At 36.8% G+C, this 25569-nt stretch overlaps 1 protein-coding gene across 3 annotated transcripts; it reads left to right on the top strand.

The window, feature by feature from the left end:
• The first annotated feature begins 713 nt into the window (after positions 1-713).
• adar (adenosine deaminase RNA specific) lies at positions 714-22274 on the top strand. Of its 3 annotated transcripts, none has more exons than XM_051132085.1 (15): positions 714-849; positions 5436-7598; positions 8237-8435; positions 9199-9347; positions 12013-12148; positions 12232-12470; positions 12614-12767; positions 14987-15158; positions 15258-15351; positions 17136-17255; positions 17358-17488; positions 18159-18341; positions 19584-19696; positions 19777-19904; positions 20397-22274. In XM_051132085.1, exons 2-15 carry the CDS (start codon positions 5566-5568, stop codon positions 20758-20760), a joined length of 4215 nt encoding a protein of 1404 aa, XP_050988042.1. In that variant the 5' UTR covers positions 714-849; positions 5436-5565; the 3' UTR covers positions 20761-22274. The 3 variants fall into 3 exon arrangements, with proteins under 3 accessions (XP_050988042.1, XP_050988041.1, XP_050988043.1); XM_051132084.1 differs by lacking the exon at positions 714-849 and adding an exon at positions 2328-2684; XM_051132086.1 differs by lacking the exon at positions 714-849 and adding an exon at positions 2329-2684 and having other exon boundaries at positions 8237-8432.
• The last annotated feature ends 3295 nt before the right edge of the window (positions 22275-25569 follow it).

Below are 25569 nucleotides of genomic sequence, written 5' to 3'. Positions count from 1 at the left end.
TAATACAATGTAATATTTTAGATTATATTATACTGTATTATATAATAAATCATTATATAAATAATATATTATATAATGATTTATAATATAATATAATATAATGCTACATATTATATTATATTATATTATATTATATTATATTATATTATATTATATTATATTATATTTTATTATTCATAATCGCCCAAAGATTTTACTTGGTACGGATTAATACAAGGGCTATTTCAAACAAACAAAAAATAAAATTAAATTAAATTAAGTTAAATTAAATTAAATTAAATTAAATTAAATTAAATTAAATGGGCTATAATTAATTTATAATGAATAATATATTAGAGTATAATACAATGTAATATTTTAGATTATATTATACTGTATTATATAATAAATCATTATAGAAATAATATATTACATAATGATTTATATTATAATATAATATAATATAATATAATATAATATAATATAATATAATATAATATAATATAATGCTAAATATGATATGATATTATATTATATTATATTATTCATAATCGCCCCAAGATTTTACTTGGTACGGATTAATACAATGGCTATTTCAAACAAACAAACAAACAAACATTAAAATAAAATAAAATAAAATAACAGTTTCAAGTCAAGCATTACACAAGTAACTATTTCATGTCATTAATAACCGATCGTGCTTTTAGGCTCACATTGCGGTTTTTTGCGAAGTGCTACGTCATAAGACAGCGTCAAAAAAGCCGTCGCAGCTCCGCGCCACATTTCATTGTCATTCACCAGCGTTGTGTTTTCAATGTGCATGTGGCCTTTTGCAGGGACGTAGCGGGATTGTGAACGCCGCCCGCGCCTGTAAGTATATTTACTTGCTGTAACGTGCATAATTGTGTGTTATTTAACATTTAATTGCGTTTCCGGAACGAAATGGGAACAGGATCATGCCGACGCTAGAGAGACGATTCAAAGCTTTTCCGATCGCGGTTATGGCTGGCTGTCGCATTAAATACCGGATCCCCAAGCACACAGTTTTCTCATCTAGGTCCTTGTAGTATTAAGCTGTTGCATGCTTTAATTGAATTGAAGGGTAGTAAATGCTTAGTAGCGGGTTGTATTTGCGATATATTCATACAAGCAGATCAACCTCAGATGTCCTTGCAACGTAGTTTTTTAATTTTGTAGCGTAAAGGGCTTGAAACTTACCTAAGAAGATTATGAACAGAGCTGGTTTATAAAAAAACATGTCGATATTGAACAAGAACAAGAAAATAACCATGAATTATAATGTAACCGTAAAAAAACAGTGTTTTGTTTTGTTTTCCCTACGCTACGCGTCTTTTGAATGTACTAATTTTCGTCAATGTAGCTTTCGTCTAATAGCTCCAGATACATGTTTACATTGTCTATTTGTGTGTTGTAATATTCTAATTCTGACAGAGATATTAGACAGTAACCCAAAAGTAGCATATTATCATCTAATACAGTGACTATACTGTGGTACCACCACAGTATGAAGATAATTAACTTCGTGTTGATGTCAGAGTTTAACAAAAGTATCAAAAATGCAAAGACTGAAAACTAACAGATGCCTGTAATATCAATAATAGAGTCAATGAACGCTGCTGTACATCTCCTGAATATAGTGATGAAAGCAGCGGCTGTTGTGTGGTCTTTGATGCTGTGTATCCTCAAGCCCTCAGCTACAAAAGTTGCAACTTTGCGTGACTGTGTGTGATAAACTGGGTTATTGAGCGCCTCCGGGGGACGTTTGTCCGCACATGACCCGTATTCTTTCGGACTTTTTCTTTTAGGGGAGTGAAGGCGAACTACGCGCATCCTCAGAAGCGTTTTGCACTCAGGCGCCTCTTAAGATTTTGCACTTCAGGCGTCGGTAGGAGGTTATAAACTGCAGTGCAGTTTCATGTCGGTCACGGTACTGTAACCTCATGTATTATGCATCTGGGAGGGTCGCAGGTGGAGGTTTGCTTTCAGTCTGCCGGCTGGTGAAATCTGAAACGAAACCAATAGTTCAGCGGCTATGATAAAATGAGTAGTGCGATGCAGTATTAATATGTCGTGCTGTTAACTGATATGCAGTAATATGAATACAGTCGTCCCGCATGAGTTCTTTCGATGTTTATATGCCTGGGGGTGATTTGCTTGGTTTTTTATAACGTTAGACACATTTTCTGACGCGTTTTACTCAACTGTGGTAGTAGAACTTTAATTAAATGGTGTAATTAGCGTTTCTGAAGCTGTAATATTTCGATGAAACCGACTAATGGCGCCCTCTGCTGTCAGTGAGTAGACTATGCGTGTTGCGAGTAAGTTTCTAGCAGCAGTTTGACCGCTTGGAGAAGAATGGAAAGCGAAACCTAACGTGTTCTCTGTCAAGTTCGCAACATTCCGCGCGTTTTCTTTTTCCCTTCATTGCTGATTTTACTTTCCCCAACACGCTTTCCAAATGCAATAAGATAGTCTCAGGATCTCGTGTAGTGGAGTTTGTGGACCCGAGAACATTTGCGGACCCGAGAACATTTGCAAAAGGTGTACGGAAACAAGAAGTTGCTCGAGTGTGATCTAGTCTAAATCATGTTCGGTTTTCATGCGGAACAGTGTTTAGTCAGTGCACGAGTCTGGGCCTCATCTGTGTCAAGTTTAATTATATTTTGCCTTCAGTTGTTTTTCAGGTATGTATAACTTCTTGGTATGATTTTTGGCTTGGGTTGATCTGATTGGGATGTTACTAATGTATGTTATATAATATGCTAAGCTAAGTCTGAACTAGAACTAGGAATCAGTGATTTGTTGTAAAGAAAGTCTTTAGATATGAGTTTTGTAATGGACGCCTTACTATTTTCATCCTTTTAGCTCCCACGTAAGCCCTCGGTTATATACTAAATCTCCTCTATATGGTGTTCTTAACTTCAGTCATAGAAGATCTGGAAATTTGGGGGAATTTTAAAAATGAGAGATTGGACCAATTTACCACAGTCGTTGAAGTCATTTGTGAGGGTGTGCAATTGCGTTGTTGGTTAGAAATTGCTTTTTGTGAATGCAGTCTCTATCCACATGAATGATTTAAAATCCTTATTACTTTAATGTTGAAAAATCAAGACAATTCAGTCTACATTACATTTAAGTAATTCCACTATTTTGCGAACCATGTTCGTTTTTAAATACTTTAAAATAAAGTGATTTGCGGACAAAATTCTTTTCAATAACCCGTCTACTTCATCTCACAGTTTTGAAGATATTCATTTAATTAAATGATTAATTTGCTAAACTTTGTACGCTTAGTAGGCCCTTCTAAGCTAAATCTTTTTTAGATGTATTTTTTGCTGCTGTACTTTTTTGTTTGTGAGATCAAGGTGTAAAATCAGGGAATTCTTTATAGCACCATGTAAGCGTCATTGTTTAATAGAATTACCTTCTGCAACAATCTTTAATACAGTATATTTTGTTAGGGATGGCCATTATAATGTCAGATATATTTACACTGAAACTCCAAAATCCACAAGCATCATTTTCTAATGCACATGGAGTGGCACGTGGAATCTAAGCGAGCACAATCACTTTCCCCCTCGCTTCAGTTTATTTAGAGAGTGAGCTGTTATGTCTGAAGTTACGTGTGAAGCTGCATCAGGGTCACAGTAAGCCAGACTGTGTGGAATTGTCTCTTGTCTGTTAGTTTTTAGTGGAAGGCTGTGAGTTCAGGTATGTGGTGTTGTGTTTATCATCTGGTGTTGTTTACCTATCATTGATTATTCCCCTGGTTCATCGGTAGCCTTTGATTGGTTGATTATTCAGCTTTTGCAGTTTGTTAAAATGTTGAGTTATACATATTTTAATAAATATTATTACTCAGAATATTATTACTGTTATACAATTACAGTTATTTTTACAATCAAAATGGATAGCCAAACAAAATGAGATAACAGGCAGAGAGACATCACAGGCTCATTCACCATTTAATTAAGTGTATAAGTAAAAGATGACTGACTGAAGCATCATTCTGCCCAACATCTCTTTTGTAAGTCATATGGAAATGAAACAAAATAAAGGTAAAAAATAAAATAAGACATTTTATTATTATTATTATTATTATTATTATTTTTTGATAAATTTAATTTTTTATTCACAACTTTACACACTGGAAAGCAATTTAATAGCGCAAAATTGCGTTGTAATGCTAATTGGAAGCTACGCTGCACTGTTTTTTCCTGGTTAATATTGTAATGTTGCTTGCTTTAAAATAATCCATTGCATAAAGTGCTATATAAATAAATGTGACTTGACTGGAGTGCACAGTATATCCACGTCGCTATGATCAGATGCTTTCTTAATAGCTGTTTTCTTATCGCTGTCAATTTTGTTGTGTTTTTGTACTTCAGATTTGCCTTGGATATTATTTCTTTGAAGAATGTTAATTGTAATGAGATTATAATAGCAGTCAGTAACGTTACTGTGTTCAGAAAACTGAATGTTGACACTTCTTTTGTGAATTTTATTTATATTTATTACGTGTAATTTGAGATTTTTAACCTGCTGTCCTGAGGCTCTCAAACTGTGTTCCTTTTTATTATATTAATAGTGCTGTTTATGACATTTGTCTTTTTTTGGCACTAAATGTAGAGCAAACAAGCATACATTTTAAAATATTTGTTCTTTAGTAAATGAGCCCAAAAGGTAAGGATGCAGGTATTTTCAAGTTAAAATATTTATTTAGTAGTGTCAAAATTAAGGTAAGGCAAGTGTTTATTGACAAATAATAGAATATTCTGGAGGAAATTTCTAATTACACATTAAAATACTTATCCCCCAAACCAAACTGTACTCCAAAACTGCAATATGCACCAAACTGTGAAAAAACTTGATTTGTTAACACCCCTGTTAAACTGGTGTCTAACAAATAGTAGAGTTGAAAAAAAGCTTTTGCTGGCTAAGTGTTGCCCATTGATCGGTTGTATTCTGAGGACTGTAGAGTGTTAATAAGCAACTTATTTTAAACTAGCAGTGATTCACACAGGACCTACCCTAGGCTGTCAAGTACTAGTGTTGGATTCACTGACTTTCACTGACATCTTGCAATGTTTTGCCAGTCTCTTAAATAACAGCTTTACTCATCATTGTGCTTCACTTAATATAGTTACTCATATTGGGAGAGGGTGTCCTTGAAAGTGCTTTCCTTTAATACCCATGACCACTTTCTCTTACCATAAGGATGCACAAATTACCCGCTAAGCCAGAAATAAATTGGTTGTGTCACAATAAGCATGCATAATTAATCTGTGAGCCTTTTACCAAGTCTTCAAATTACAATCTACTGGGTTGCCAAGAAATGTGCAGACAGGACTTTTGTGTCTTTACAGTGACACTGTAACATCAAAAAGCCTATGTCCCCTTTTTATGATTTTCTGTTGTTCTCTGTCTCTCTGCAGAACAAGCGTTGCACAGACTAAACCTTTGGTATCTTTGTGACATTACATCCAGACTGCTGTGACTAAAGCGTGCACACATTCCATTCATCAAGCCCGACGCTACGCCTTTCTCGCCCCCCACCCCTGCGCTATGAGCAGAGGTGGAAGAGGGTTTAATAAAGATAGCCAGCAATTCTCCCACCCTCCCCAACAGGGAAAACCTCAGTTTCGTTCTTACGCAACCACTCGTCACCCGCGGGGCCCTCGTGTCCCAAGTCCCGACTCTGTATCTGGCAGCTATCCGCATCCTTCCTTTTACTCCAGTCGCCCGGGTGCTCCTGGCGTGCCTCCACGTGGTCGTCCTTTTCCCCCTAGCCCCTCGAATCCACCCCTGTGGGCATCCCCCCAGAACATCAGTGATCAGATCTCTGACTCGAATGGTGTAAGCTTCCGCCAACACCAGGTGCAGTTCCTCAGGGGGCAGAGTGCACAGGCTCCGCAGTTCAAAGCACCGCAGCAGCAAGGGTCCCAAACCTCTGGCCGAGGGGAAGAGGTCTTTACTAGGCCTATCCAGTACCAGGCAGGTTATCGTGACTTCAAAACAAGTGGTAGCAATTTTGGAAGAAGAGACGGCTACGGCGGAAGCCGAGGAAACTGGCAAAGGGAACAGAACTTTAGAAATACACCAGGACCTAAGAGAAATCCACAGTGGAATCACTATCTCCAGAGGGGACAGTATTATCCCAATCAATACACTAAGCACTACTGGAATACACAGGCAGATGATGTGTCCTCAGGCCTTCGTAGTCTGAGTTTGAGTGACCGGGTAACAAGGGTAGACACCTCTGACACCTCGTCCTGCAGTGGCCTCGCCAACAAGGTTTTCAGTTCTCCTGGCTCGGTCAGAGAGTCTCTGTATTTGACCCCTGATATCCAGGAACAGGTCCTTGCTTTTTTGACGTCACTCGGGCCAGACGAAACCGTTCAGGCCAAGGCCTTGGGTAGAAAGCTCTGCCTTCCCAAGGGAATTGTTAATAAGGCTTTATATGCCCTTTTAAGGACAAACCAAGCAGTGAAACAAAGTGAGATTCCTCCTCTGTGGAGACTCCGCAAGGAAGACGACGGTGAATTCATCAAAGAGAGAGACCAAACAAAGTTCTCAAAGAATTTTGAGAAAAAGCCAGGTCAGAAGTTATTCGTAAACCAAGAGGCTAGAGAGGATCTCCCCAGCACCAGTGCTCCCTCTGCATCACAGGTCCTTGTTGAGGCTGACAGCGATTCCTCTGACCAATCAGAGGACTCTGAAGGTGAAGATACCTGTAAAACATTGCTACCTGACCAGCATCAAAAGTCTTTTTTACCTGCTGTCCAGTCTGTAACCTTGTCTACAATGGCCGATACTAAAGATAGCAAAGAGAAGATCCTACAGTACCTCTATGAAGCAGGTACAGGCAATGCGCTTGTGATTGCCAAAAACCTTGGCCTGCGAAGTGCCAAGCAGGTTAACCCTACACTCTATGCCATGGAGAAGCAAGGCGATGTAAAGCGTGACACCGACGTTACACCGCCTACTTGGTCGCTTAGTGCACACCGGCAGGAAAAGATGGACCGCCAACGGAAAGCTGCTGCAACTGCAAATCAGGAAGTTAACAGTGCAGAGATGTTAAACTTTGCAGCTGAAGCGATTACAAATGTAAATGAGGTATTCGGGTTTTCAGGAGGTACCGCAGCTGAGCCGATGGATGCAGGTGAAAATCCATTGGATGAGATTTTAGGCAACAACACGTTTAGTAGCACAGAGGTTGACGTACCTGGCCTTGAGCCGATACCACCCAAACCCAGTGAACCACCCAAACCCAGTGAACCTCCCACATCCACCTTCCACTACTTCCAACCTCCTCATCGGTTCTCGTACTATCAGGATACGGCCAGTAATGGAGGAGAACGCTCACAGTGGGCATCTGACGATATACCAGAATTCTTGAACACGATCCGCTCTGAGGTTGCTGTTTCGTTGGCTGCTCCCCCTCCCCCAACCCAAAGCCTGGAGACAAGCAGATTACAGAAGCTGAAAGAGGCTCGCAGTAAGAACCCAGTTAGCGGACTGATGGAGTTTGCTCAGCACTCTGGACACACTTGTGAGTTCCTACTTCTGGACCAGTCTGGACCTTCACATGACCCAAGGTTAGTTGAAAAGCTTTATGGGTGCATTTGTGTCTGTGTTAAGACCTTCTTTGCCTCTGACTTGGAAAGCTGCTACACAGCGGTGATCAATTTGATGGGATAGTTTACCCAAAAATGAAAGTTCTGTCATTAATTACTCACCATCATGTCGTTCCAAACCTGTAAGACCTTCTTTCATCTTCAGAACACAAGTTAAGATATTTTTGGTGAAATCTGAGAGCTTTCTGACTCTTTATAGACAGCAAGGGTCCTTCCACGTTCAAGGTCCAGAAAGGTACTAAGCTTCATAAAATTACAGTTGAACCACTGATGTCACATGGTCTATTTTATTGATGTATTTCTTGGCCTTGAACGTGGAAGGAGCATTGCCAAAATATCTTAATTTGTGTTCTGAAGATGAACGAAGGTCTTACTGTTTTGGAACAACATGAGAGGGAGTACTTAATGACAATTTAAATTTTTGGGTGAAGTATCCCTTTAAGTATTGGTGAAACAGCCAAGGTTTTTGGAGATGTTACAGATGTTCTCTTGCTAGTGAATTTTGGTAAAATGGGGTTGCATGATTAAGAATTAGCAGAAACACACACTAACTGTGTTTTCATGGATTTATAGTTTGAGGTTTTTCTTTTCGTTTCCAGGTTTCGGATGCAGGTCATGTTGGATGGTCGTAGGTTTCCAGCGGCTGAGGGTCCAAACAAAAAAGTGGCCAAAAAAGATGCTGCAGCCATAACCCTGAAGATTCTTTGGAAGGAGACGGAAGGAGCAGATGGTGACGAAGAGGAGGAACCGAGCATTGAGGGAGCTGAGTCAACCACTGACCTGGCAGATGATATGGTAGTATGTTTGTTTTTGGCTTTTAGTGTCAAAGTTGCATGAAACTTAATCATTTAATCTCTCATGCAGTTTTGATATCCTCTTTTACCTTTAATTGAACTTGTATATAAAGTACATATTGTATATAAAATAAGTTGTGTGATATATTTATTTAAAAGGTTAGTTCACCCAAAATGAAAATTGTCATTAATTGCTTACGTTTATGTCGTTCCAAACCTGTTAGACTTTTGTTCATCTTCAGGACGCAGATTAAGATATTTTTGATAATATCCAACAGCATTCTGACCCTGCATAGACAGCAACGCAACTGACACGTTCAAGGCCTAGAAAGGTGCATTGATAAAATAGTCCATGTGACATCAGTGGTTCAGCCTTAATTTTATGAATCTGCAAGAACTTTTTGTGCACAAAGAAAGCAAAAAAAGTGACTTTAATCAACAGTATCTTCTCTTACGTGTCAGTCTTTGACACGCGTTCATTAAGGTTGCACCACTGATGTCACATGGACTATTTTATCAATGTTCTTACTACCTTTCTTAACCTTAAACGTGTCAGTTGCATTGCTGTCAATTCAGGGTCAGAAAGCTTTTGTATTTCATCAAAAAAAGGGGGAAAAAAATTGTTTCGAAGATGAACGAATGTCTTACGGGTTTGGAACGACATGAGGTTGAGTAATTAATGACAGAATTTTCATTTTTGGGTGTAGTAGCCCTTTAAAAACAATACTATTATTTATATATTTATTTTCTCCCTCTCATTTCTAAAGGGTGGGACAGATACTCCGCCCCAGGCTCTGTCTCGGTCTCTACCTGGAGGTAAGAACCCCGTTTCTGTCCTAATGGAGCACAGTCAGCGTAGTGGGCATCCCATCCAGTTCATCAAGACAGGACAGGAAGGACCACCCCATGATCCACGGTAAAACACATCCCACAATGAAGGCTTTTAGGTTACATCTCCATAATCCTGCTACAGATAGTCACATGCTTTTTGTCCTGATATGTTTTCCAGGCTTTTCTGTTCCCTTGCTGTCCTCACGTTCTCTGCTGTCTCTATGCACTTTCTGTACTATCTTCTCTCACTCTAGTTCTCCCTCTTAAAGTCTTTAACTCTCATTTTTTGCATTTCTTACCATTTCCCCTTGTTGCTGGTACTAAACCTACTGAGCATAATGTTGTTGTTTTTGGTAGTGATACTCTTTTTCTCTTTTCTCCTCCAAGCCTGTGTTTCTGTTCCTCTTTTCTTGCTGTCTGTGTTCTTATGTCCCTAATTCCCTTTGCCCCTACAGTGTGACTTTGCTGCCTATAAAATACAATGTCTGCTTTGTGTAATCCTGGCCCAAAATGTTGTTTTATCTTTGTCTCCATCTTTTTTTTTGTTTCTCTTCTTACACTCTTTCTCCAAAATGGGTTTGCTGCTTATAAAAGTATGAGAAGTGGTCGGAAGCTATTGTCCATTATCATCAGAGTCTGTATCAAAATAGAAAATAGAATCTAAATATTTAATGAAATTAATGTATAATCTGTATGCATGCTTCAGGGTGTTTGCAGTGATCTCTGAGCATATTCTACAGCTGTGGTTCTCAACTCCAGTCCTTGGGGCCCACTGCTCTGCACATTTTGTATGTTTCTGAATCTGGCACACTTCAGTTCAGTTCATGGGTCTTTCTCGTAATGAGCTGATGATCTGAATCAGGTGCTTTAAATGAGGGGCGGAATGGGCAGAGCACTGGGCCTCGACGACTAGAGTTGAGAACCACTGTTCTACACAAACTTGGAAGCTGCTCAATTAAAAATATGTTAGACACTCACAAAAATTCAAAATATGTTCCTTTCTCCAGGTGCATGGCCTTTGCGAGAATAGAAAATGCATGTGTTTTTTTTTTTTTTTTTTTTTTTTTTTTTTTTTTGCAGTGTATTCCCAGTATAGTTTCAGTATGGTTTTATACATGTCTTGATTTTATATGACAAATTTGCAGCTCCTAAACATACATACAGGTGTACAAACGTAGGGCCCTATGAGTTCCGTGATGCGGAAAACGTGGACGGAATTGCGGAACCCAGTCATATCAACGGAATTTACTGAATAACGCGGAATGTCATGGAATTTGTCAAAGTTTGAATGAATTAATCAAAAGTAGGTCATTACACTTAAATCAAACCACAATATGGACTAGTATCTGTACTGTATGGATCTAGTATCATATACACACAGAAATGTAAAGGTAGACACGGCAACTCGTCAGAATAAAAGTCTGGTTTAACTTGAAGACATTGTGCCAGATATATATTACTACTACTACTACTACTACTACTACTACTACTAAAATGAAACAAACATTATTTTTTAGGGTATAATCACACATTTCTTCCATGTTTTAACTTTAATAGTAAATTCCCCTTTGTTTGCCAAAAAAAAAACCTTGCTTAATTTTCAATAATTAAAAGATAAAGGAAATTGTTTTATGCCTTCATTTGATAACCAGAACATTTTTAAATACACGGCACAGAATTTCTAAGGGGAAACACTTTCATAAGGCTATTTTAAGAATAAACTTGAATAAATTAAGTATGCATTCGAATAATTAGACATGCTAAAACACAGAACTTGATAACAATAAAACACATGGTAAGAAAAAAATCATAGGGCCCTAAACATGTCATTTTTGTAAAACCTTTATTAAATTGACGTAATATTGTATAAGTTTCATGATTTTAATTAATTAGACATGCTCTTTGATTTAATAAAATTTAATTTAACCATTAAAGAGGAGTTGAGAAGAATTAAAACGGAATTTTGAAAACAATAAAACGGATTTCATAAAATCCAAAAAAAAACTAAATTTTAAAAAAACCTAAAAATGCTCAGTCACACCCTAATTTACAACACAAAAAAAAGTGAAACTTGATCTCTACTGAAAAAAAGTTTTTATTTAACTTTAGGACTGAGCAGTAAGTTACAGTTCTTTAGAAGGGGTAGCTGTATTATTGCAGATATGTGACGTATGAGTAGCAGATTGAAAGCAAAGTTGATTAATGTTGATGTACAACAGATTAAATGAGAAATCATAGTATTGGATTTGGTTCAGGAAAGCTTCCAAAGACATGCATATAGAGCTCTCTGCCAGTGAATATTCATGGCCTTTAGTAATAGAGTGGCTCTGATTACTGGCCTTGATGTAAATACAGCGCTGCCTGCCAAATTAGCATTACCAGACAAGAATATTTTTTGGCTCTAGTAGGCAAAATCATGAATTGACAGCATGCTTGTATGCGTAATGTCTTTTTTTATTTCTCTGTCATTCTTAATATTCCACTGTGCTTTATTGCTGCACCAAAACTACATTTGAATAGCTAAAGAGGTAGCTGGTAGTTACTAAAGTTGTGATCTTTAAGAAATCATTCTTATATGTTGCGTTATTCATTCTGTTCTGTGTGAAACTAACTATTTAAACTGATTGGAGGATTCAGAGCTCGGTGGAAAAGAACTGCCTCATTAGATTTTAAAAGACTGTGTCCGCTGTGACTGATTTGTCATTTTCACTCCACCATCTTTATTGATTTTTCTCCACTTCCTGTGTCAGGTTTATGTTCCGTGTAAAGGTTGGGGAGCGTCTCTTCCAAGAAGCCTCAGCACCCAGTAAGAAAGCAGCGAGGCAGCTGGCAGCGGAGGAGGCCGTGAAAGAGCTGATGGGAGATGGACTATTACATCTTAACAAGGTGAACAGAAGTTTGAAGCCAGTACAAGAAGTAAAAGAGGACTATTTCAAGAAAGAAGATTAAACATAATCTTTCTCTTTCAGCCTCCAGGTACTTTCTGCCCTCTGGGAGACAATGAGTCTCAGCCGGCGATTCCCGCATGCCCCTCGCTTCCCCCTCTGACTGCTGCAGAGCTCCAGGCGGCCCATGAAGCAGGTGTGGGTGATCTTATCAACCACCTGAACAACAACGCTGTGTCCGGTCTGCTCGAGTACGCCCGTGCTCGAGGCTTCGCTGCCGAGATCCGCCTGGTGGGCCAGTCCGGACCCTCGCACGAGCCCAAGTACATGCGCACTCTTACTATCGGTCTTGTTTTTGTGATCTTTGTTCTAAAAAAGCAGGCTTCTCTTCTCAGTGCATCTCACTCCCTGCTGCACGGCCACACATTAAAAAGATCAAATCAACTTACCTCTTTCTCTGTTTAAGGTTTACATACCAGGCTAAATTGGGAGGGCGGTGGTTTCCTGCAGTTTGTGCTAGTAATAAAAAGCAGGGGAAGCAGGAGGCAGCCGACGCTGCCCTTCGAGTGCTCATTGGAGAAGCAGAGAAAGCAGCACGCACTGGAGAGCTCACACCGGAGGTACTAAACACTGAAACTTTAATAAAAAGTTAATAATAAAACTAGCAGTAGCTTTTAACTATGCATTCACTTGTGATTAACAAAGTACCATTAAATATTAAAGGGTCATAATATTTGAAAGCACCACCAAATTATATGCTGAATTTGAAAAACTTCCTAGATAAGCTTCTGATAGACAGACCAGACCTGACATTTCGTTTGTTTGTTTAACTTTTTTGCACACAACATTTACATTGCTAAGTCTTGTTTATGTGCCTACAATTTGACTTTGTGAAGAAAAAACAGTTTTTTTTTTTTTTTTTTTTAATAATTGTATAATTTTTATACACACACACACACACACACACACACGTTTGTTTTTGTGAATTGTGGGGACTTTCCATAGACTATAGATTTTATACTGGCCAAACGATATTGTCTATCCCCTAACCCTAAACCTAGCCCTCACAGAAAACATGTTTGCATCGTTACACTTTCAGATAAACATCATACTATTTTTAATCATTTTTTAACATTGTGGGGACCGCAGGCCGGTCCCCACAATGTCAAAAATTTCAGGTTTTACTATCCTTGTGGGGACATTTGGTCCCCACAATGTAGCAAAAACAAGTACACACACACACACACACACACACACACACACACACTCTTATACATATATATTATGTAAACTCTGACTTTTATTTTGGATGCAATTAATCACAATTAATCATTTGACAGCCCTGGTTTACTCATATTTACTTGCCAAAACATGTTCATTTTGGGCTCCATTTGAAAGGGTTTTAATGTACTAAACGCAAACTTATATTTAGTACTTTTACAAAATTTGTGTGAATTTAGATTTAATTATACTTACGATGCGATTAATAACGATTCATCATTTGACAGCCTTAATTTACTCATATTTACTCACCAAAACTAATGATAATTTTGGGCCTTATTTGAAAGGTTTTTAGTTAAATTGGTGTACTAAACACACAAACTTATGTGTAGTATGTTCACAAATTTTATTGTGTGTGAGTTTAGATGTAATTATACTTGTGATCAATCATTTGACAGCCTTAATTTACCTATATTTACCCGCCAAAACAAATATTCATTTTGGGCCTTATTTGAAAGGTTTTTAGTTAAATTGATGTACTAAACACAAACTTGTAGTACTTTCAGAAATTTTATATGTGAATTTAGTTTTAATTATACTTGTGATGAGATTAATCATGATTAATCATTTGACAGCCCTAATTTACTCATTTACTCACCAAAACAAATGTTAATTTTGGGCCTTATTTGAAAGGTTTTTAGTTAAATTGGTGTATTAAACACAACTTATGTGTAGTACTTTCACAAATTTTATTGTGTGTAAATTTAGATGTAATTATACTTGCGATTAATCATTTGGCCTTAGTTTACCTATATTTACTCGCCAAAACAAATGTTAATTTTGGGCTGTATTTGAAAGGTTTTTAGTTAAATCGATTTACTAAACAAACTCATAGTACTTTCAGAAATGTTATATGTGAATTTAGTTTAAATTATACTTGTGATGAGATTAATCACAATTAATCGTTTGACAGCCCTAATTTACTCACCAAAACTCATGTTAATTTTGGGCCTTATTTGAAAGGTTTTAAATTTAAATTGATGTACTAAACAAGCTGATGTAGTACTTTCACAAATTTTATTGTGTAAATTTAGATTTAATCATACTTCCGATGCGATTAATCGTTTGACATCCCTAATTTACTCACAATTACTCAACAAAACAAAAGGTTTTTAGTTAAATTAAAGTACTAAACACAAACTTATATGTAGTACTTTCACAAATTTTTGTGTCAATTTAGTTTCAATTATACTTTCGATGAGATTAATCACAATTAATCGTTTGACAGCCCTAATTTACTCATTTACTCACCAAAACAAATGTTAATTTTGGGCCCTATATGAAAGGTATTTAGTTAAGTTGATGTACTAAATGCAAACTTATAGTACTTTCGTAAATTTTGTGTGTGAATTTAGATTTAAATTATTCTTCTTAAAATACTTAATGTTTTCTATGTTAATACCATAAGTAATGTGCCTGTTTACTTATTACATTTTTTTTCTTATATACAAATCCAATTTACTATATTATTGACCAGTTTTATGTTATTTCTTGACCAATCGTAAGTCTTCCAGAAAGATGTGCGAAGTAATTGATTTTTTTTTTTTGTATGTTTCAGCTGCCAGTGTCGGGCAGTACGATGCATGACCAGATCGCCATGCTAAGCCATCAGCGCTTTAATGCACTCACAGCACGCATCCAGCACAGCCTTCTGGGTAGGAAGATTCTGGCTACTATCGTGATGCGGAAAGGATCAGATACTCTTGGAACGGTTGTCAGCCTCGGGACAGGTACAAGCACACAAATAGACTTAAACACAGACACAGCCGACATGATGTGTGCACTGTAATTAGAGATGTGCTGTAATTGTTGTCGCCCTACGCCTGTAGGAAACCGCTGCGTGAAGGGAGAGGAGCTTAGTCTTCGAGGGGACACCGTTAATGACTGCCACGCAGAAATCATCTCCAGGAGAGGCTTTATCCGGTATCAGCTTGCAGCAGAACTTTCTCTCTCCCTCACTGACGATTGCATAATTCATTTTTCCTCTCATTCTACAGCTTTTTCCGTCTCATTCTTCAAGATGAAGGAGTCTTATTTCACAGCAGCTCATAAATATATTGACTTTATATTTAGTGTTCTGCAGACGTTTACTGTGAGACAGACAGAATGTCTGCTCATATGCCTGCTGTCTTTCTCTTTCTGTTTTTCTCAGTGATTATGGTACATTCGAGTTATAAAACCTTTGAAAATATATATTAACGTTATTTAGAAATAGCCATTTGTGCTCATATGGCAATAATAGAAACACAATTTCAGTCAATAAAGTGATATATTATGAATGTTATCCATTTTATGTATTAATTCATATACACTTGCAGTCAAAAGATTTTTAATGTTTTTTTTTTTTTTTTTTTTTTTAAAAAGAAATCTGCTCACCAAGCCTGCATTTATTTGATCCAGAATACAGCAAAAGCAGTAATATTGTGAAATATTTCTACTTTTTAAAATAACTGCTTTTTATTTGAATATATTTTAAAATGTAATTTATTCATGTGATTAATGATTACAATTTTTAATCATCATTACTCCAGTTTTCAGTGTCACACGATCCTTCAGAAATCATTCTAATATGCTGATTTGCCATTCAAGAAGCATTTTTTATTATTATAAATATTTACGTTGAGTTTTTTTTTTTTTTTTTTTTTGTTTGGTTTGTTTTGTTTGTTTTTGTTTTTTCCAGGAGTCTTTTTTTTTTTTTTTTTTTTTTTAAATAAAAATTATGAAATTAAAAATTAAAACATTAAAATTATTAAAAATAAAATAAAAAATGAAAATTCAAATTAGTACTTTTAGCAAGGATGCTTTAAATTGATTAAAAGTGATGATAAAGACAGTTATAATGTTACAAAAGATTTCTGTTTGAGATAAATGCTGTTTTTCTGAACTTTCTGTTCATCAAAGAAACCTTAAAAAATTATACTCAGCTATTTTCAACAATAATAATAATAATAATAAATGTTTTTTTTTTATTATTTTTCAGAATATTAGAATGATTTCCGAAGGATCATGTGACTGGAGTAATGATGCTAAAAATTCAGAAATCACAGGGATAGATTACATTTCAAAATCTATTCAATATTTTTTTTTTTTTTTTTTTAAATAGTAAAAATATTTAAAAATGTTACTGTTTTTGCTGTACTTTGGTTCAAATAAATGCAGGCTTGGTGAGTGGAAGAGACTTATTTAAAAAAAACATTAAAAATCTTACAGTTCAAAAACTTTTGACTGGTAGTGTATAGTTTGTAATATTTTCTCTCTATATACAATTAAATACATTTAAATATACTCAGAAATTGTGGATTCAAAATGTATTATTAATTTGTATCTAAATTAAAGGGATAGTTAACCCAAAAAATGTCATTAATTACTCACTCTCATGTCGTTCCAAACCCGTAAGACCTTCATTCGTCTTCAGAACACAAATTAAGATATTTTTAATGAAATTCGAGAGCTTTCTGAACTTGCATAGACAGCAGCACAACTAGCACATTCAAGGCCCAGAAATGATTGAACCTCTGATGTCATTGACTATTTTAATGATGTCCTTATTATCTTTCTGGGCCTTGAATGTGTTAAGGACATCTAATCTAGAAAAAAATGTAGGAGATATGTAAAAACCATCATCTATTTTGGTCACCAGCCCTTAAAGTAGAATAATTTGAATCTGTTAACTAAAGTGTCTTGTTTGTAAAATCTGTGTGGCTCAGGTTTTTGTACGGCGAGCTGATGAAGCATTGGGATAGCCCTAGTGATGAGACCATTTTTGAGGTGGCAGACGATGGGAAGCTGAAGATCAAATCTGACATCACCTTTCATCTGTATATTAGGTAAGACACGCGCTTCCTCTCCGACGAGCTAGTTTTAGAACAGAGATTCATCTGCAAACATGAATGACACTGCTTTCATGTGCTCTTTTCCTTATCTCCCAGCACTGCTCCATGTGGCGATGGCGCTCTGTTCGATAAGTCATGCAGCGAGGCCGCCGAATTAAACGGCTCTCAGCACATGCCTCTCTTTGAGAACGTAAAACAGGGCAAGCTCAGAACTAAGGTTGAGAACGGTAAGTGACCAAAGAACTCCGTAAACCCCATCTATGGGGTGAGAAGAAAATATATTTATATTTATACACAAATACAGACTTTCAGGTTAAGATTACGATACTTCAAAATTCAATTAAAAGATACCACCAGTAACATTTATGTTTGGAATTCCTGATCTTGAATGGCCAGCTACTGTACACGCGCGCTGTGGCGTAATTCCAGGACCTCAGGTACACAAACTCTAGCGTGCTAACTGTCGGATTAAATAAGACGCACTCAGCAGTGTTCATCACTGCCATCTGGTTATGGTTATCTTGCCAAAGAGCGTCTCTGTAGCCACATGGATGTGGCCCTTCGCCAGGTAAAACTGCCATTGTCTAGTGGGATAGGAGAAAAGCTAAATGGTTGGCAGGTAAGCTGATGTATTTCCAAGGATTTAACTTGACGGGTTGGCAGTTGTGCTTGGGTGGCTGTTGTGGTGACCCTAACACTGCTGACAAGGAAGTAAAACAACAGTTTCATAATATATTGTGACAGATTTGAAACTCCAGCGACAAGTTAGATTATGCTTACAGCTAATATCTAGTTTGCTAGAGCTATTGTAGACGGTGACAGTCTCATCTACATCTGTCACTTCATATGTTCTTGTATATTATTGAGTGATCTAAGATTCTCTCATACTTTTCTCAGGTGAAGGCACCATCCCAGTGGAGTCTAGTGATATTGTGCCCACCTGGGATGGCATTCAGCATGGTGAGCGCCTGAGGACCATGAGTTGCAGTGACAAGATCCTGCGCTGGAATGTGCTCGGCCTGCAGGGGGCGCTCCTTACCCACTTCATCCACCCCGTGTATTTGAGCTCCATCACTCTTGGTAAACACTTCTACCATGCTTTGCCTAAATGTCAGTTTAATTGAAACTGGTAAAAATAACTGATTGCATTTTTATATATATATATATATGTGTGTGTGTTATTTATTTATATATATATATATATATAATATATAATATATAACATTTAATTATATATTAAAAGGGTTGCTTTAAAATGAATATTTTATAACAATAAAAATAATAGTAGTAATAAAGAAGTTATAGAAAATGTAGTATGATTATCTTACAATTCATTTTATTATTATTATTATCATTATTATTGAAATACTACATAAAATTATGAAAATTTAAATATGTAAACTATCATTTTAAAATTCGTATTTTATTACTACAAAAACTTACTAGTTTAATAAAATAGATATTTCAAGAAACATTATTTCTGATAATAGTAATAACAGTAGATTGCGTATAAAATTGTATTAAAAATGTTATTAATCATAGGGCTTGATGATATGACCTAAAATCAAAATCTCGATTAATTGAACATTTTTGCCTCGATTATATTTAATGAATGATTATTTACTGCAAGATGCAGCACTCAGGAATGGTTTTAAAACGTATTTTTAAAAAAACAAAAGGCGCAGTGCAGAATGCCTACTCTGCCATGTTGCTGTCAAATACAAAAGTTGCCATGCTAACCTTCTACTGTAAGCAAAAGCTCACAATGCTTGCCCCGTCTCCGTGGTCTTCTGATTGGTTCACTGTTTTGGAACTGACATTGATGAGTGGTGCTGTGTAAAAGCTTCAGTTCTCTTAAGTTGGAGTCTTAAACGCGCCACTCACGTGCAAGATGCTGCAAAAAGATGCGAGTACAATGTATGCACAATGTAAAATATTAACAGGATTAAAAACTTAATCACATATTTAAATGATCATTTTAAAATGCATAATTTATTACTGTGTTGTTTTAAAACTGATATATGAAATTCTATCAAAATTAGTGCTGTCAAATCGAATAATTACGATTAATCGTATCCCACATAAAAGTTTGTTTACATTGTGTGTGCTGTGTATATTTATATGTACATACAAGTACACACATGCATGTGTATATTTAAGAAATATGTATTTAGATTTTTTTAAATATGGATGTTTAATTTTGATTTAATCAATTTGACAGCACTAATTAAAATGATAATGCGTTATAAAATCTATTATTATTTAAATGTCTCAAAGTTAGAGCTTTATTCATAGACTGTTTTTTGATATGTGTTTGTTCAGGATATCTCTACAGCCACGGTCACCTGACTCGAGCGGTATGCTGCCGATTGGCTAGAGACGGTGATGTGTTCAAAAAGAGTTTACCAGCAAACTTTACTCTCAACCACCCTGAGGTATGCTCACACAACACACTGCATTTAGTGAAACTTTAGTTTTTCTTGGTTTTCACTTCATTTCTGTCTTGTTGCTGCAGGTGGGTAGGGTGAGTGTCTATGACTCGACACGCCACACAAGCAAGACCAAAGAGTCCAGCGTCAACTGGAGTCAACCAGACCAGTTCACTGTGGAGGTGCTGGATGGAACCAAGGGCAAAGTAGACAGGTGAGAGACGCATCCATCATATATGTGACCCTGGACCACAAAACTAGCCGTAAGGTTAAATTTTCCATTGAAGTATAAGACAATATTAGGCTGAGATACAACTATTTGAATATCTGGAATCTGAGGGTGGGAAAATATTGAGAAAATCGCCTTTAAAGTTGTCCAAATGAAGTTCTTAGCAAAGCATATTACTAATCAAAAATTACGTTTTGATATATTTAGGGTAGGAAACTTAGAAAATACCTTCATGGAATATGATCTTTACTTAATACCCTAATGGTTTTTGGCATAAAAGAAAAATCAATAGTTTTGACCCATACAGTGTATTTTTGGCTTTTGCTACAAATACACCTGTGCTGTTAAGACTGGTTTTGTGGTCCAAGGTCACATAGCACAGTGATTAAAAAGGAAATCCAGCTATCTAAAGCACTTTATTCCAAGCACCTAGACACCTGCTTTAGTCCATGAGCTTTCTTTCTCTTTTCACGGCAGTCCCAAGATGGACGTATCACGGGTTTCCAAGTCCAATCTGTTCCGTCTCTTCCACGCTTTGTGCCAGCGTGCAGGCCGTGCCGATCTGCTGGCACTACCGTCCTACGCCCACGCTAAGATGGCCGCCACTTCATTCCAGGATGCCAAGAGGCTGTTCTTCCTGGCGCTGAACCAGCATGGATATGGCGCCTGGATCGGGAAGCCCTTGGAAGAGAAAAGTTTCGAGGGAGAAGCCAGAAGCTCTGAGCTAGGGGGAGCATGCGGGGACGCACAGGCTCTGGGCCCTCCGGGTTGCGCTGTTGACCCCATTAGCTGCTTGGGCTCAGACAACAACAACTTTAACTCTCCAGCACAGGGTTTTTAGGGATAGAGAGAGATGAAGAGAGAACAGATGAAGGGGTGGAAGGCGTGGAAGAGTGGCCAGCAGCAAGAGAGAAAGAATTGAGGAGGTTTGTCTTGTAGAGAGAAAGGAACAAGGGAAGTCTGTGGCTTTGGGATTTGAACTTTAACCATCATGACAAAGCAGAAACGGATGCTGCCATGGCAACAGAGCTATAAACCCGAGGCAAATTGGACTTGATGAGACATGAAGTAGAATTATTTTTTTTTTTATAGAAAGCTGTAGGGTTGCGTTTGTTTTAGTGGGTTTCCCCTCTGTCATTTTTCCCATTTGCTACCATTACAATACTGTTACGTGAATGCGTGGCCACTTTGCTGTAGGTTTATTCTGTTTCTCACTTTCTCATATAGCCTGTTTGATTCATATGGTATTTTTAGGTATTTCTCACTCAATAAAAAGACTAATGACCCCTGATGCTAGTCAGGTCACGTATTTAGCGACATTCAGTTGGATTGCAATGGGATTTGTGACTTTAAGTGTTTTAAGGAGTTCGTTCAAAATTAAAATTCTCATCATTTATTCACCTTCATGTTGTTCCGAACCTGCATGATTTTTTTTTTTTCTTCTGTGGAGCATAAAGATATTTTAAGAAATGTTATTGACGGTACAGACATTATTTGAAATAACATCTTTTGTGCTCTTCAGATATGAAGAAATGCATACAGGTTTAGAATAATGTGAGGGATAATAAATGATGATACATTTTATGTTTTTGAGTGATCTGTCACTTTAAGTCAATCATATACTAATGTCATTTACCCAGGTTTTTAATTCCTGTCATTTCTCTATTAATTTCTGCTTGGATTAAACTTTTGTATTTGCATAGATTCATATTATTATTATTATTATTATTATTATTATTATTATTATTATTTTGCATTATGTAAAGTTCCACATACCAAACCTGGTCTAGACTGCTTGAAATGTATACATAATGTACATACAGATACATATGCACACAGATGTATATATAAGGTCTGTTTAACGAGTTTATATATATGCGTGTGTGTTTATGTATGTGTATATATTGTATGTATATATTTTGTAATGATTCGTACCTTTGAAATCACATTATTTTCTATCTTTTAATTTTTAGGATGTCTTTTTATATGAGGTGTGTATGTTCTGTTTTCTCTATTGTTTATGTGTGGTGTTTGGGAGGCTCATGGTAGATGTTGCATGCAGCCAAACAGTCTACATTCTGATAGCTATAGCAGGCGGATGAACAGCACAAACCAATCATATGCATATTTGTATGTGGATTTGAACTGTTTCTTGGAATATTATTTGCCCTGCTTGTGTTTAATGTGTTCAGACACTGTTAATTGATGCATTGCTAAAAGCAATACTAACATTCTTTCCTTTCAGCAAATGTGAATCTGTATGCCTCGAGCATTTGTCATCGAATCACTGAAGCCTACTCAAACATTCTTTTAACATAAGTTCTGTTCTATTAAAAGTAAAGAATATTTTCTTTCCATGTGCTGCTGATTCATTTTATTTTCATTGCAAATTCTGAACTCGCTTTAGTTTAGTGTAACTGTAATGGCATGTAGTAGGCGTGAGGTAACTGGGGTAGAATACTAAGAGATTTATATTTTTAAATAACCAATTTATCCACCTTTTTCTGCTGTTTTCTGTGAATGTGCGAGACTTCCGGTTCGTTATTACATAGGAAAATAACGAGAAGAATAACAAAGTGCAGTAAACGGAAAAAATTTGCACTATAAACCAGTGTGTTCATAATTAAGATTATACAAATTAAATAATATGGTAGGACATATCAGTTTGCAATATCAGGCAGCGAAGCAAGCTGTTCTGTACAGCTAAAAATAGCTGGAAGTGAATGACACTGGAAGCCAGACACATAAAATTTACACATTTACAGGAAAAATAAGGTGGATATAATTTAGTGCTGCTCAACTATTTTCTTAGACATTCAGTTTTATTATTAGTTTTTAAATGTAGTAGGAACATATATAAAGATAAGTGTATGAAACGATCTCAATTTGGACTGAAAATGACAATTATGCAACGTTCCAACCCTCAGTATTGCAGTGAAATATTGTTCCTTTCTTGCAGTTTCTGAGTATATAACTTTGGGAAATATCCTCATCCTCAGATCTTTGATATATAGGCCCCAGTATACATTTAATTTGAAATACATGCCTAATAAGTATATTTTACACAGTGTGTGTTCATTGGCTGTTTATAATAGGCCTCTATCTACCTTTTACTTCAACGCGGAAACAAGCATATGGGTGAGACTTCCGGTTGATTAATGATTAGAATAAAAAACGTGCTGTAAACGGTAAAACTGCTTGCACTACAAACCAGCGTGTTCATAATTAAGATAATACAATAAAAATAACATAGTAAGATACACCAATTTTCAATATCAAGGAGCAAAACGAGCTGTTTGTACAGCTAAAAAATACCTGCGGATGAGACCGGAAGCCATAAAATGTACAAATGGCCGCGCCCGTTCTTACGGGAAAAAATGTGGATAATGAAAATGATTGGACACCTACTACAACTATACAATATTTAACCAAATTTCTAACTGATAACAAGTATTAAAACACAAAATGTGCAAATTAATTAAAACTTCTAGGCGTTTATTTTGTAATTATTTCGTTAGCTGTAAAATGACATGTGAAACGGTGTCCTCTCCTTTATAAACAAACTTGTATGAGCGGTTTCATCTTCATTATCTAGTTGTTCTTTGCTTGAACTCAAGTTGTACTAGTGACTTTTTACTGTCTTCATTTGTTTAAACATCGACTGTAGAATCATGATACTGAAAGTGTTATTTGGAGGCTGAAATTCACGAAAACAATAGCAATTTTTAAGCTGGTTACCGCTGGATGGCGACCTTTCCCTGTGGCGTGTAGTTCACAGATGACAGGTTTGAGAATGATCAAACCCCTGGACGAGATTGCTTGCAAAAGAGAAAGAACATTAGTGTGATTATTCATTTTCCCTCACTAATATCACTGGCAAGATTACTGATTCGGTCTGAGGGTATTTTTATAGCCTGGGTAAGGCGTAAAATACCACCAGCTGCTGTAGTCAACTTCATTGGTAATTTCACACTTTATTATTTTCAAAAAAAGCGTGTGGAGTCTCTTATTCGCTTGTGTTGGAAACACAGATTGACAGCTGTCACGTCCACATCAAGGGCTCATACACGACATCTACGACGCGTCGCGTTTGCAGTCACACACACACACACACACACGTTTGTTTTTGTGAATTGTGGGGACTTTACATAGACTTCTATAGTTTTTATTCTGACAAAACGATATTGTCTATCCCGTAACCCAACCCTAACCCTAAACCTAGCCCGCAACATCATTTACTATTTTTAATAATTTTTTAACATTGTGGGGACCGCAGGCCAGTCCCCACAATGTCAAAAATTTTAGGTTTTACTATCCTTGTGGGGATATTTGGTCCCCACAATGTAGCAAAAACAAGTACACACACACACACACACAAAAAGTCATTAACTGATTTGGAGCTCTGCGCGAATATTTCGACGGATATGTCAAACAAGCGTGCAGCATGTATATGAAATATTAGTCTGGTCTATACGCTGTGTAAATGATGTGATCCGTGCCCCAGAGAAGAATGAATGAGAGGAGGGAATGAGGGAATACGTGAAGAAGAAGAAGTGTGGGTGTGAGGCAGGAAAGGCCTCGGGAAAAAGAAACGGTGGGGAACACTGAACTAGAGCTAACTGCTATTGGTTAATGAGTTACTAAAGTAAAGGTCACTAAACGGCACTACTGTGCGTTTATGGCTGTTTCTCCCAGTGCTTGTGGCATCCTAGGGATGCTTTGCAACAGCTGACACCGTTTTGAGCCCTGAAACGAAGCATTTAAGACTGCTCACACATTATAAGGTCGTCACACAGCGTTTACCCTCATATGAAAAGCAAACAGTCGTTCCACCAGCTGACTCAGTAGAATCAAAGTTGTTCTGCAGGCCTGCCTAGGCTAGAATGACAAATGCTCTAATGTAATGTGAAATGTGTGTGTCTGTTAGAGAGTGTGTGTATGTCAGAGAGAGAAAGATCAACCTCTGAGGGCTTTCCCTTCTAACTTCCACCTACACACCAACTGTCGCGGCACAAGTGTTATTACTGTATTTAGAATTCTGTGCATATCTGTGGCTTACATAATGAGGTTATAATGTGCTGCTATACACAGACCGTGCCAAATCTATGGAGTTTCTTTCACAAATTGACCAAATTTATATTGGACTGCTTGTAACCTTACCTCAAAGGACATCAAAACAGCAAAACATCTGATGGTAATACTGCACAACATAACATTAGTTAATGCATTTTTGTGAACTAATAATGAACAGTGTTGTTTTGGACCCCAGTATGGTGCAACAGTGCAAAATCCAGAAGAAAGTAAGCCATACACACTTGAAAAATATGTTGGCATTAGTGGTAGTGCATTGGCATGGTTCAAAACGTACTTATCTATATAATGAAGAGATATCATATCGATCACAAGTGCAGTATGGAGGACCTCAAGGCTCAGTACTAGAGCCATTACTTTTTACGCTTTACATGTTACCCTTGGGAGATATCATCAGGAAACATGGTGTTAGCTTTCACTTTTATGCTGATGATACTCAGCTCTATATTTCGTCGCGGCCCGGCAAAACATACCAATTTGAAAAACAAACGGATTGTGTAGTTGAGATAAAAAACTGGATGACGAGTCATTTCTTACTGCTAAATTCTGAAAAAACAGA

Source organism: Labeo rohita, chromosome 16 (genome assembly GCF_022985175.1).
Source record: "Labeo rohita strain BAU-BD-2019 chromosome 16, IGBB_LRoh.1.0, whole genome shotgun sequence".
NCBI classification, from domain to species: domain Eukaryota; kingdom Metazoa; phylum Chordata; class Actinopteri; order Cypriniformes; family Cyprinidae; genus Labeo; species Labeo rohita.
This window is presented reverse-complemented; position numbering and strand designations above follow the sequence as displayed.